General features: G+C 27.7%; 1 protein-coding gene across 8 annotated transcripts in view; it reads right to left on the minus strand.

The window, feature by feature from the left end:
- The window catches only part of Nckx30C (solute carrier family 24 member Nckx30C), a 544,602-nt gene that overhangs the window by 349,110 nt on the left and 181,419 nt on the right, over positions 1 to 14,073 (minus strand). For 5 of the 8 annotated variants that reach the window (XM_075293614.1, XM_075293615.1, XM_075293620.1 and 2 more), the window contains one exon: positions 476 to 1,086. In XM_075293614.1, coding sequence (XP_075149729.1) covers positions 476 to 1,086 — 611 coding nt within the window. The remainder of the gene's footprint in view (positions 1 to 475; positions 1,087 to 14,073) is intronic. The other 3 variants (XM_075293619.1, XM_075293617.1, XM_075293621.1) reach the window with 1 other exon arrangement.

Below are 14,073 nucleotides of genomic sequence, written 5' to 3' on the forward strand. Positions count from 1 at the left end.
AGAAAGTAATTTTAAAAATATTAGAAAATAAAAACAAATTAAACAAAATTAAAATCATATAAAACCCAATTGTAATGGCCAAATATTTAATGAAAATTTTAAAAAATAAATTTAACTAAAACAAATCTTTTCCTCTTTTTAATGAAAAATGTTATAACATCATTTTACTAAATTTTATATTTTTTTAAAAGGAAAAGTTTTTATTATTATATTTTTAAAATTTAATAATATTTTGCCTTTAAATTAATAATTAACCAAAGAAAAAGTGACAACGGTTTTTTTCGTACTATGAACAAAATACAGCATCATTCAAGTGATGTTTTTTTTTGTTGTTTTGCTTCAATTCAATAAATTGTTGTTGTTTTATGTTTTTAATTCTAAATTCAAATTTTTGAATTGGATTTTTGTTTGCAATTTGTTTATTTTTTTTTGCTTGCTTGCTCATTTTAATCAAAAAAACTTCCCAACTACTTACTGCTGGCATAAGCTGATCTGTACTTCTGACGCGAGTCACCTTATTTTTCGTTATCAGCTTCTTTACACAGGATTCCACTTGAACGTTCCATTTCATGAAGCCCACATAGGCAATGTAAATGCTAAACAGGATAAGCGCCTCCCACCACCAGATGCGGTTGTCGCGAAAAAAGTAAATCAGCACCAGCAAACTTACACTGTAGAATGTGCAATCGCGAAACAGGGGCCACCAGGTTAGCGATAACACTGTTCGCGAAAACAGCGCACACATACCGATGACGAAGAGTATGTTGAAGACAGCCGAGCCGACAATTGTACCGATACCAACATCGTCGAAGGACACAAAAACGCCAATAACGCTGGTGAATAATTCAGGCGCACTACCGCCGGCCGCCATAAATGTGGCACCGGCCACATCATCGGTAATGCCAAGTTTTTCGATGATCACATCCAGGGAAGGCACAAAGAATTCATCGCAAACGATGGCCAAGGCTACGAACATGTATATCACACCGATAATATGGCATATAACGGCACCATTCTCCAGTTGTTCTTTGGTGAAGAGATCCGTGGGGAAGAGCGGTGTTTTTATTGTTTCGTTCTTGTGGGTTCCTGCAAAGAGAAGAGAGAAAAAATGAATTTTGTGGTTAATAAAAATATAAACTACAAAAATGAAAATTAAAAAGAATTATTTTTTTGTTAATAATTAAGAATTTTTTTTCTTAAGCATATTTGGGAGTTTTCCTTCCTTTTAAAAATTAAAAAAAAAAATGAAGACTGACAAAAATTCTGGCTTACATTTTGTGGGATTTACTTACTGTGTATAAAACACAGCAAGGACAAATAAAATATTAGACATTTCCAAAAAAAAAAAATATTTGAAAAAAGTACCGACTTAGATTTTGCTAGAAAATATCGCCTAATATTATTGAAAACATCTCTACGTATACGTAGAGAAGGAATATGATCACCTCAAACATGTTTCAAGAGCAAAATGTTATTTTTGTATGGTGGCCAGTAGGCGGATGAATATGTAGTCAAGGGCAGCGTTGTCACAATAAATTTTTATTTTGGTCCAACATTTTTCCAAAATTGGACCAAAATTTTATTTCTATAGAAAATTTTGTCACAATTTTATTTCTATAGAAAATTTTGTCAAAATTTTATTTCTGTGGAAAATGTTGTCAAATTTTATTCCTAAAGAAAATTTTGCCAAAATTTTATTTCTATAGAAAATTTTGTCCAAATTGTACTTCTATAGAAAATTTTGTCAAAATTTTATTTCTATAGAAAATTTTGTTAAAATGTTATTTCTATAGAAAATTTTTTCAAAATTTTATTTCTATAGAAAAGTTTGTCAAAATTTTATTTCTATAGGAAATTTTTGCTAAAATTTTACTTCTATAGAAAATGTTGTCAAAATTTTATTTCCATAGAAAATTGTGTCAAAACTTTATTTCTATAGAAAATTTTGTTAAAATTTTATTTCTATAGAAAATTTTGTCAAATTTTTATTTCTATAGAAAATTTTTTCAAAATTTTATTTCTGTAGAAAATTTTGTCAAATTTTATTTCTAAAGAAAATTTTGTCAAAATTTTATTTCCATAGAAAATTTTGTCAAAATTTTATTTCTATAGAAAATTTTGTCAACATTTTATTTTTATAGAAAATTTTGTCAAATTTTACTTCTATAGAAAATTTTGTTAAAATTTTATTTCTAAAGAAAATTGTGTCAAAATTTTATTTCTATAGAAAATTTTGTCAAATTTTATTTCTATAGAAAATTGTGTCAACATTTTATTTTTATAGAAAATTTTGTCAAATTTTATTTCTATGGAAAATTTTGTCAAATTTTATTTCCATAGAAAATTTTGTCAAAATTGTATTTCCATAGAAAATTTTGTCAACATTTTATTTCTATAGAAAATTTTGTCAACATTTTATTTTTATAGAAAATTTTGTCAAATTTTATTTCTATAGAAAATTTTGTTAAAATTTTATTTCTATAGAAAATTTTGTCAAAATTTTATTTCTATAGAAAATTTTGTTAAAATTTTATTTCTATAGAAAATTTTGTCAAAATTTTATTTCTATTGAAAATTTTTTTAAAATTTTATTTCTGTAGAAAATTTTGTCAAATTTTATTTCTAAAGAAAATTTTGTCAACATTTTATTTCCATAGAAAATGTTGTCAACATTTTATTTCTCTAGAAAATTTTGTCAACATTTTCTTTTTATAGAAAATTTTGTCAAATTTTATTTCTATAGAAAATTTTGTCAAATTTTATTTCTATAGAAAATTGTGTCAACATTTTATTTTTATAGAAAATTGTGTCAAAATTTTATTTCTATGGAAAATTTTGTCAAATTTTATTTCCATAGAAAATTTTGTCAAAATTGTATTTCCATAGAAAATTTTGTCAACATTTTATTTCTATAGAAAATTTTGTCAACATTTTATTTTTATAGAAAATTTTGTCAAATTTTATTTCTATAGAAAATTTTGTTAAAATTTTATTTCTATAGAAAATTTTGTCAAAATTTTATTTCTATAGAAAATTTTGTTAAAATTTTATTTCTATAGAAAATTTTGTCAAAATTTTATTTCTATTGAAAATTTTTTTAAAATTTTATTTCTGTAGAAAATTTTGTCAAATTTTATTTCTAAAGAAAATTTTGTCAACATTTTATTTCCATAGAAAATGTTGTCAACATTTTATTTCTCTAGAAAATTTTGTCAACATTTTCTTTTTATAGAAAATTTTGTCAAATTTTATTTCTATAGAAAATTTTGTCGAAAATGTTATTTCTAAAGAACATTTTCTGAAAAATGTCATTTCTATTGAAAATTTTGTCAACATTTTATTTTTATAGAAATTTTTGTCAAAAATTTTATTTCTATCGAAAATTTTGTTAAAATTTTATTTCTATAAAAAATTTTGTCAAAAATGTTATTTCTATATAAAATTTTATCGAAAATGTTATTTCTAAAGACCATTTTGTGAAAAATGTCATTTTTATAGAAAATTTTGTCAACATTTTATTTTTATAGAAAATTTTGTCAAAATTTTATTTCTATAGAAAATTTTTGCTAAAATTTTATTTCTATAGAAAATTTTGTCAATTTTTTTTTGTACAGAAAAATTTTCAAAATTTTATTTCTATAGAAAATTTTGTCAAAATTTTATTTCCATAGAAAATTGTGTCAAAATTTTATTTCCATAGAAAATTTTGTTACAATTTTATTTCCATAGAAAATTTTGTCAAGAATGTTATTTCTGTAGAAACTTTTGTCAAAATTTTATTTCTATAGAAAATGTTGTCAATTTTTTTTTGTACAGAAAAATTTTCAAAATTTTATTTGTATCGAAAATTTTGTCAAAATTTTATTTCCATAGAAAATTGTGTCAAAATTTTATTTCCATAGAAAATTTTGTTAAAATTTTATTTCTATAGAAAATTTTGTCAAAACTGTTATTTCTTTAGAACATTTTGTCAAAAATGTTATTTCTATAGAAAATTTTGTCAAACATGTTCTTTCTATCGAAAATTTCGTCAAAAATGTTATTTCTATAGAAGATTTTGTCATAAATGTTATTTCTGCAGAAAATTTTGTCAACATTTTATTTTTATAGAAAAAAATTTACTTCTATAGAAAATTTTGTCAAAATTTTATTTTTATACAAAATTTTATTTCCATAGAAAATGTTGTTAACACCTTGGTGAAATGGTTATCACGCCCGTCTAGCATACACAAGGTCGTGGGTTCGATTCCTGCTTCGATCCCACCTCAGTAATGCTGGTGACATTTCTGAGGGTTTCAAAGCTTCTCTAAGTAGTTTCACTGCAATGTGGAACGCCGTTCGGACTCGGCTATAAAAAGGAGGTCCCTTGTCATTGAGCTTCACATGGAATCGGGCAGCACTCACTGATAAGAGAGAAGTTCACCAATGTGGTATCACAATGGACTGAATAGTCTAAGTGAGCCTGATACATCGGGCTGCCACCTAACCTAACCTAACCTAACATTTTATTTCCATAGAAAATTTTGTCAAAAATGTTATTTCTATAGAAAATTTTGTCAAAATTTTATTTCTATAGAAGATTTTGTCAATATTTTATTTTTTTAGAAAAGTTTCTCAAAATTTTACTTCTATAGAAAATTTTGTCAAAATTTTATTTCTATAGAAAATTTCATTTCCATAGAAAATTTTGTTAAAATTTTATTTCCATAGAAAATTTTGTCAAAAATGTTATTTCTATAGAAAATTTTGTCAAAATTTTATTTCTATAGAAAATTTTGTCAATATTTTATTTTTATAGAAAAGTTTCTCAAAATTTTACTTCTACACGGATGAAAAAGACTGTTTTTCATATGTTTGGCTATAAACATTATATGTTTGGAACACAATATTTTTGAGTGCAAGCATATAATATTCATAAACTAGCATAACATGTTTGGGACATATATGTTAATATGTTAGAACATATTATGTTTGGGACATAAAATTTTTGTAAATATAATATGCTTGGATGCAAACATATATTTATTTAGAAATAGCCTATAAACATATATGTGTTTAGTAGCTTGGAGCGCTATTTAACAGGGAGCGATATTGAATTAAGTTGGTGGTTGTTGCTTGTTATTACAAAATTAACATTTTATTTTCCCTTGGGCAATTGATCAGCTACTTCTTTGATCCTTACAAACTGTGTGGTCCGCTGTTCGAATCCCCGTCCGGCAAAAGGTAAAATTAAAATAAAAAAAAATCATAAAATTGAATAATTTCTTCTACAATGTTTGTATTACAGAAAAAGGTGCTAAGAACTAAAAAATCTCGTGGAAGTGAGAAAGATGTGAGGGAATATACAATTAGGCAGAAACAAAATTTTGAGCATTCAGGTCGAAAACCTATGTTGTTAGCACCTATATTACCTGTTTATTTTCATAACTCATTACGATTGTAAATATATAAATAAATAAAATTTTGAGCACAATATTGTTTGGGAGATTTTTTTTAAGCATATAATATTTTTGGGTGCAAAATGCTTCCAAACATATTATATGTTCACATAATAACATATTGTTTTTTGGAAGACAACATTATTGAATTTGGATGCAAAAATACAAAATGTTTGGAACTTAGACTATCCAAACATATATTGTTTAGACCAATATGCTTTCAAACATATTATATATTGGAAGAGATCAAACATATAAATGTTTGGGCAATACCCAAAAATGTATATGCTTGAAGCAAAATATGTTTGGGAGTATATGTTACAGAAGCGATTTTTTGTGAGGGTGTATAGAAAATTTTGTCAAAATTTTATTTCTATAGAAAATTTCATTTCCATAGAAAATTTTGTCAAATTTCTATTTTATAGAAAATGTTAAAATTTTATTTCTATAGAAAATTTAGTCGAAATTCTAAAAAAAATCAAAATTCTTTTTAAAGAAAATGTTGTTAAAATTTTATTTCTATAGAAAATTATCGCAACATTTTACTTATATATAAAATTTTTAAAAATGTTTCTTCCTATACAAAATTTTTGCATGTCTAATAAATTTTTCTTAAGTTTACTTCTGTACAAAATTTTGACAAAATTTTATTTCAATAGAAAGTTTTGTTAAAATTTTATTTCCATAGAAATTATTGTCCAAATTTTATTTCTGCAGAAAATTTTGTCAAAATTTTATTCTTGTAGAAAATTAAAAAAAAAACCGATTTGACAAAAAAAAATGGACCAAAATCAACCAAATTCCATGGACCAAAATCAACCATCGGACCAAATTAAAAATGAATAATTTTTTTAGTATATTCAAAACTAAAATTAGAATATTTCTAGCAATGACAAAAATTATGACATAATTTTTTTGTAATCACTCAATTATCAAATAATATCCAGTATTCTGGAGTGACGTTATCAACATAAAAATTTCAGTTACAAATTGACTGAATGAAATTCAAATTTCATTATTCATCAACCTCGAACTATCTCAGAACAATAATAAATTGCTGTTTCATAGAACTTTTGTTTTTATTTCGCTTTTAAAAATATGACTAATATGTTTTATCCCTGGATAACATTATAATATTCTCAAACGAATGCATGTGATTTATTTCGAACAGAAAAAAAAAAACAGAACCATACAGTATAAAAAGAAAATCAAAAGATAAAAACGCATGTCGAACAGATAAGATGTATAGTGTTGAGGTTTTGTGGTATTAGAAATTAGCAGTAAATTATTTTTATTTTTCTAACTTAAGGAAAATAATTAGAAACAGAACAATACTTGTGTTAAATTTGAAGTCGATTGAACTAAAATTGCGACCTAGACTTTGATTACAAAAATGTAATCACAGACAGACGGACGGACGGACATATCTAGATGGAGTCAGGGGCCGGCCTCGAGCAATATTGCCAAAGAGACCAAATGTCTATCTCGTCTCTTTCTGGATGTTGTACACGCAAAGAAAAAAAAACGTTTTTCTTTTGTTAGAGTTTTTTGAATTGCTTCGAAAATTTTAAACTTTTATCACCAAAAAAAATCGTTTGTTACACAATTTTTATCTGTTCAATAAAAAAAGTTATTTTTGAAACAACAACACAGTCCATTTCGTTTATATCAAACACTGTTCTTTTCTGACTTTAGGTCTTTAATAACACACATTTTACATTTCAAAATTTAATATACTACAATGTAATGTTGAACATTTTTTTCGGAATCTTCCGAACATATCTGGAATATATGTAAAAAAAAAAAAACTTTGGTCGAAGCAGGGATCGAACCCACGATCCTTGGCATGCAAGTCGGACGTAGCAACCACTGCTCCACGGTGCCAAACTAAATGTTTGTTTCTGTTAAATAAACTTTGTTTATTCGGTTCGTGGGCGCCGCAAGCTATGCTATATAAATATAACTTATATGGATATTTATCTATTGATGACCATAACAGGTACATAGCTCAGTGGTTAGTGTGTTGGCTTACAAAGTGCATGGTCCGCGGTTCGATTCTCCGTCCAGGCGAAAGGTAAAAAAATTTTAAAAATTTATAAAATCGTATAATTTCTTCTACATTGTTGGTATTACAGGAAAAGATGTTAAGAACTAAAAAACCTCGTGGATATGAGAAAGATGTGAGGGAAAATGCAATTAGCAAGAAAACAATGTTTTTTTTTTGAGTTTGTCTTTATGGAATTGGTTTTACATCCTGGAAAAGAATAAACGTTTATCACAAAATGTATATACTTTTCTTCCAAATACACTTCCTTACAGCGAAAAGCAAATGAGAAACGAACTTTGTTTGTCTAAAATTTCGTTTGGGAGGAAAGAATTATTTTTTTGCGTGTAAATATATGAACTAACTTATAATACCCTGTTCCACAGTGTGACGCAGGTCAATAGTTTTTTAACTGACTTCTTCTGAGTTTGATTAAAATGTTACATATAAAAAATCATTTTTTAATTAATAATTTAAACGTTATCAATCATTGGCCTAATTGACTTAATGTTTCTAGTTTGATAAAAAACAGTAATTGTATCAATTAATTTTTAAATTAAAAATTAAAAAATTGTCAATCAATTGCTAATTGGATCAATGGATTAATGTTTCGAGTTTTATCAATCGATTTAATTTTTTAAATGAAATAATTTTCAATTTCAAATAACTTTTTAATTAGAAATATTTTTTTCTGTGTATGTAATTTTAAATTTAATAAATATAAATCATGATAATAAATAAAACTATTAAACCCTCATAAATTTTAATTTATTATAAATTAAACTAAGTTCCAAGGTGTGGAACTTAGTTCACATTTTATTTTATTTTATTTGTTTTTTTTTTATAGATTTATTATTTGTTGGTAAACAAATATACATCTTTTTGGAAACTTTAAACAAAAATTTACAACTGATTAAATGTCATATAAACACATCAAAATATGTTTGCCCACAATGTGGGTGAAAACTGATAAGGTCAACAACAAAATCAGTGTTTGCCTAATTATGGAAATAATAACATGCGTTATCAGCGTTTTTGCACTAATTTATTTATATTTAAATATTTTTGTTTGTTTTTACATATGATATAGTCCCATGACTAATCGTCAGCAAATAATGTGTTGCAAATCGGTGATGTTTTAAAAACAAACCGGTTAACCTTTGTTGTTTTTGTTTTTTGTTGCTTTCGAAAATGAGAGTCATTCACTTCACAGATATGTGAGTCATAAGCCAGTGTTAGTTAGACAAGTGAGGGTTAATGAGACCCAACACAATGTTTTTGGGTAGCATTGAACTTCAAAATTCAATGGCAACTCTAATAGAAATATCTCAGTGCATTGGATAAATATGTGTGTGTGTGTGTGTGTGTGTGCATGTTTGTTTATCCATAAAGAGAAAACCAGAGGTTTTAATATTCAAGTCACCAATGTAGAAGAGGAAGAGTTATTTATTGCTATAAAAGGTGTTAAGAACTCTTAAGCTATGCGAGTATGTAGCAAGAGAATCTTTGATTGGCAAATGTTAAATTTTCAATATAATTTTGTAAAATCGAACAAAGGTAAAAAAAACAAGTAAGTAAAGTCTAAAGTCGGGCGGGGCCGACTATATTATACCCTTCACTATGTAGTACCAAAATTTGTGTTACCATCTCAACTACTTCACATTTGCAGGAAGCTATAAAAAGGAGACAATTTTTTACTTCTACAAAATCTCTAGAATTAAAATTTAAATCGGCTAACGCTATCCAGTTAATTGGAGGAAACTTCCATTGAAAATTGGTCTAAAATGTGTAACAGTCTACCATATTTCCCCCACTCTGTAGCACGTATATATGGGAGCTATATATAATTTGAACCGATTTTGACTAAATTTGATATGTATAGTTAGAATAATAATTCTGCTATCTATGCGAAATTTCACGTAAATGGGAGTATAACTTTGGCCCCCGTGGCCATATGAGTGCAAATCGGACGGAAGATATATATGGGAGCCATATCTAAATCTGAACCGATTTCAACCAAATTTGGCACAATTACCGATATTACTAAACGTACTCCTTGTGCGAAATTTGAAGCAAATCACGGCAAAACTCTGGCTTTTGAAGCCATATAAGCCAAAATCGGACGAAAGATATATAGGGGAGCTATATCTAAATCTGAACCGATTTCAACTAAATTTGGCACAATTAACGATACTATTAAACGTACTCGTTGTGCAAAATTTGAAGCAAATCAGGGCAAAACTCTCGCTTTTGGGGCCATATAAGTCAAAATCGGACGAAAGATATATATGGGAGCTATATCTAAATCTGAATCGATTTTGAACATATTTGGCACATATAATAGTATCGTTAAAAGTACCGCTTGTGCACAATTTGAAGTAAGTAAGGAATAAAAATTTTGACAAAAATTTCTATAGAAATAAAATTTGAACAAAATTTTCTATAGAAATAAAATTTTGACAAAATTTTCTATAGAAATAAAATTTTGACAAAATTTTCTATAGAAATAAAATTTTGACAAAATTTTCTATAGAAATAAAATTTTGACAAAATTTTCTATATAAATAAATAGAAATAAATAAAGATATGGACCAATTTTTGTGTGATAGGATTTTGCTCCTCCAAGAGGCTCCGGAGGTCAAATCTGGAGAACGTTTTATATGGGGGCTATATATAATTATGGACCGATAATGGCACGGTTGTTAAAGATCATATACTAACACCATGTTCCAAATTACAACCGGATCGGATGCAATTTGCTTCTCTTTGAGGCTTCGCAAGCCAAATCTGGAGATCGGTTTATATGGGGTCTATATATAATTATGGACCGACGTGGACCAATTTTTGCATGGTTGTTAGAGACCATATACCAACATCATGTACCAAAATTCAGCCGGATCGGATGGAATTTGCTTCTCTTTGAGGCTCCTCAAGCCAAATCTGGGGATCGGTTTATATGGGGGCTATATATAATTATGGACCGATGTGGACCAATTTTTGCATGATTCTTAGATACCATATACCAACATCATGTACCAAATTTCAGCCGGATCGGATGAAATTTGCTTCTCTTAGAGGCTCCGCAAGCCAAATCTGGGGATCGGTTTATATGGGGGCTATATATAATTATGGACCGATGTGGACCAATTTTTGCATGGTTGCTAGAGACCATATACCAACATCATATACCAAATTTCAGCCGGATCGGATGAAATATGCTTCTGTTAGAGGCTCCACAAGCCAAATATGAGGGTCCCTTTATATGGGGGCTATACGTAAAAGTGGACCGATATGGCCCATTTTCAATACCATCCGACCTACATCGATAGCAACTACTTGTGCCAAGTTTCAAGTCGAGAGCTTGTTTCGTTCGGAAGTTAGCGTGATTTCAACAGACGGACGGACGGACATGCTTAGATCGACTCAGAATTTCACCACGATCCAGAATATATATACTTTATGGGGTCTTAGAGCAATATTTCGATGTGTTACAAACGGAATTACAAAGTTAATATACCCCCATCCTATGATGGAGGGTAAAAGAAAAACAATATTTAAATACCTTGACTTTTAAAAACTATTTCGTAGAATTGTACAATGGTAAAAATTATAGTAATGTTTGTTGTTGCTATTTTTTTTTTAATTTTCAAATATTTTACATTATGATTAAGAATATTACCGCACACCATTCGTTTGTAAAGTTGAGTTAAAGGTACGTGTTAAAAATTTAAATTTAATATTTGTTAAGTTTTGGGTGTACCAATAATTATGGAAGCTCTGCGTAACGTGACATTCATGTTGATATCGTATAAAACACTAGCATACAATTGTTATACTCTAAAATAATTCGATAAAAATATATTTTATTTTTTTTATATCTTCCGTCCAATACTGAAAAACTATTTATCTATGAGGGACTATGCAACCTAAATTTTAAAACATGTAATATATTAAAAAAAATTGTATACTCTAAACCATATTGTACACAGAAAAAAATTTTACGAAATGTTTTCCAATTGAAATCTTAATTGAGTAATAAAAAATGAAATGAAATTAATTGATCCAATTAATTTTTTAATTGAAATATCTTCAATCACAGAAATAATAGTATCAATTAAAAATTTTATTGAAAAATTTTTAAAATTTTTAATTGAAACAAAAATCAATCACAACAATTAATAGTATCGAATAAGTTTTTAATTGACTTTCAATTAATTTTTAAATTGATACTGTTAAAATTCAGGGGGAGAATCGGAACGAAAGCTGCAAAATGCTTGGTGGTTAGGAGTTGCTTTGACCGATGTCTTGAGGGGAAGTGGACTGTAGTTGGTCGAAGACGGCGAAGATCTTCAATGAAAAAAAGAGAGGATCAATGCTGGAAACCCTTGCCGGCATAATATCTCACGCAAAGATATTATGGGCAAATAAGTAGGAAATAAAAGAGAGTGAGAGTTAGGTAAATAAGTGGGAAATAAAAGAGAATGAGAGTTAGGTTTTATGTTTGGTTTATTGGGATGATTTGTGTGCTCACCTAAGTAAGTCTTTGAAGTAAGTGTCAGTTAAAAGTTCATGTACCATCCACGAAACATCTTATAAATAATTTAATAATTCACAATAGAGAACAGTGTTTTTACAACTATAAAATTCATGATAATTATTCAATTCAGTATCGTACAAAATATCTACAGCAAATAGTTTTTAAGTCTAAACTATTGTGTTAAGACAGATACTATTATTTCCGTGATTGAAGATATTTCAATTAAAAAATTTATTGGATCAATTAATTTCATGATTGAATCTGGGTTTTTTTATTTGGATCTTGGATCTGCAAAAAGAAATACTGAATTTAGACCCCATAAAATATATTCGGATAGACTAAGCCCTTGGTTTCCGTCTGTCCGTCTTGTATATTATCAATCTTCTTTGGTATTTATCAATAGCATATGGTATATCAGGGAGCAGAATTTAGGTAGCTCCCATAACTATGTGTCTCCAAATTACAAAAAAAAAATTGAACAATATGCGAATTTTTTAACCGATATTGTTCAAGTTTATGAAGGGAACACCTCTTGGATTTGAAAAATACCAGGCAATATGTATTTTAATTTCTTAATAGAATAAAGAATTGCCAAGCAAGGAGTCAGATCAGCTTCTTTTCCAACGATATTTTAATAAAACCCCCCAAAATGCTTAGGTTTATTATATAAGTAGGGGGTGATTTAGGGTAGAGTCTACTTTATTCACTTGTTTTAATTTTAAAATTAATTTTATTTAATTTATATTTAGTTGTAGTTTAAATTTAATTTGTATTACATTTACAGTTTTAATCAACTTTTTAATTGAAAATATTTTGGTCATATTTTTTGTTGTGTTATTTTATTTGGTTAACTGATTTTTGTTTAACGTTTAACGAACAGATAGAAAAAATTAAATTTTTACTTAAAAAAATTTCACATAAATTTAAAATTTTAATTGAAAAATTTGGTGATAGTTTTGTGTTAAAAATAATTTTAAAAAGTTGTAAAGTTAATAATTTTTATGATTGTGTTTTATTAAAATTTTAAAAATACTTTTTTCATCTTTATTTTGATGGTTCATGTTTTTCAATTTAGAAAAATCGATTGATATTATAAAAAAGTAAAAATTTAATTTAAATATAAGTTTTGATTTATTTTTTTTATTTGGGTATTTGATTTTTGTTATGTTTTACGAACAAATAGAATCAATTAAACTTGTATTTTAAAGAATTTCACATAAATTAAAAATTTCAATTGAAAAATTTGGTGATATTTTTGTTTCAAAAATAATTTAAAACATTTTAAAATAAATATAAAACAAGTATATACGGCCGTAAGTTCGGGTAGGCCGAATCTTATGTACCCTCCACCATGGATGGCGTAGAAACTTCTACGAAAGACTGTCATCCACAAATTTCAACTCACTCGGATGAAATTTGCTCCTCCAAGAGGCTCCAAAACCAAATCTCGGGATCGGTTTATATGGGGGCTATAAATGATTATGGACTGATATGGACCACTTTTGGCATGGTTGTTAAATATCATATACTACCACCACGTACCAAATTTCAACCAGATCAGATGAATTTTGCTTCTCCAAAAGGCACCGGAGGTCAAATCTGGCGATCGGTTTATATGGGAGCTATATATAAATATGGACTAATAAGAACCAATTCCTGCATGGTTGTTGGATACTATATACTACCATCACGTACCAAATTTCAACCGAATGGGAGGAATTTTGCTCTTCCAAGATGCTCCGGAGGTCAAATCTGGGGATCGGTTTATATGGGGCCTACATATAATTATGGACCGATTTCGACCAATTTTTGCATAGGTATTTGAGGACATATATTAACATCACGTACCAAATTTCAACTGAATCAGATGAATTTTGGTCTTCCAAGAGGCTCCGGAGGTCAAATCTGGTGATCGGTTTATATGGGGGCTATATATAATTATGGACCGATATGCACCAATTTTTTCATGGTCATTAGAGAGCATATACTAACATCATGTACCAAATTTCAGCCGGATCGGATGAAATTTGTTTCTCTTAGAGGCTCTGCAAACC

This window comes from Haematobia irritans, chromosome 2, assembly GCF_050003625.1.
Source record: "Haematobia irritans isolate KBUSLIRL chromosome 2, ASM5000362v1, whole genome shotgun sequence".
Lineage (NCBI taxonomy): Eukaryota > Metazoa > Arthropoda > Insecta > Diptera > Muscidae > Haematobia > Haematobia irritans.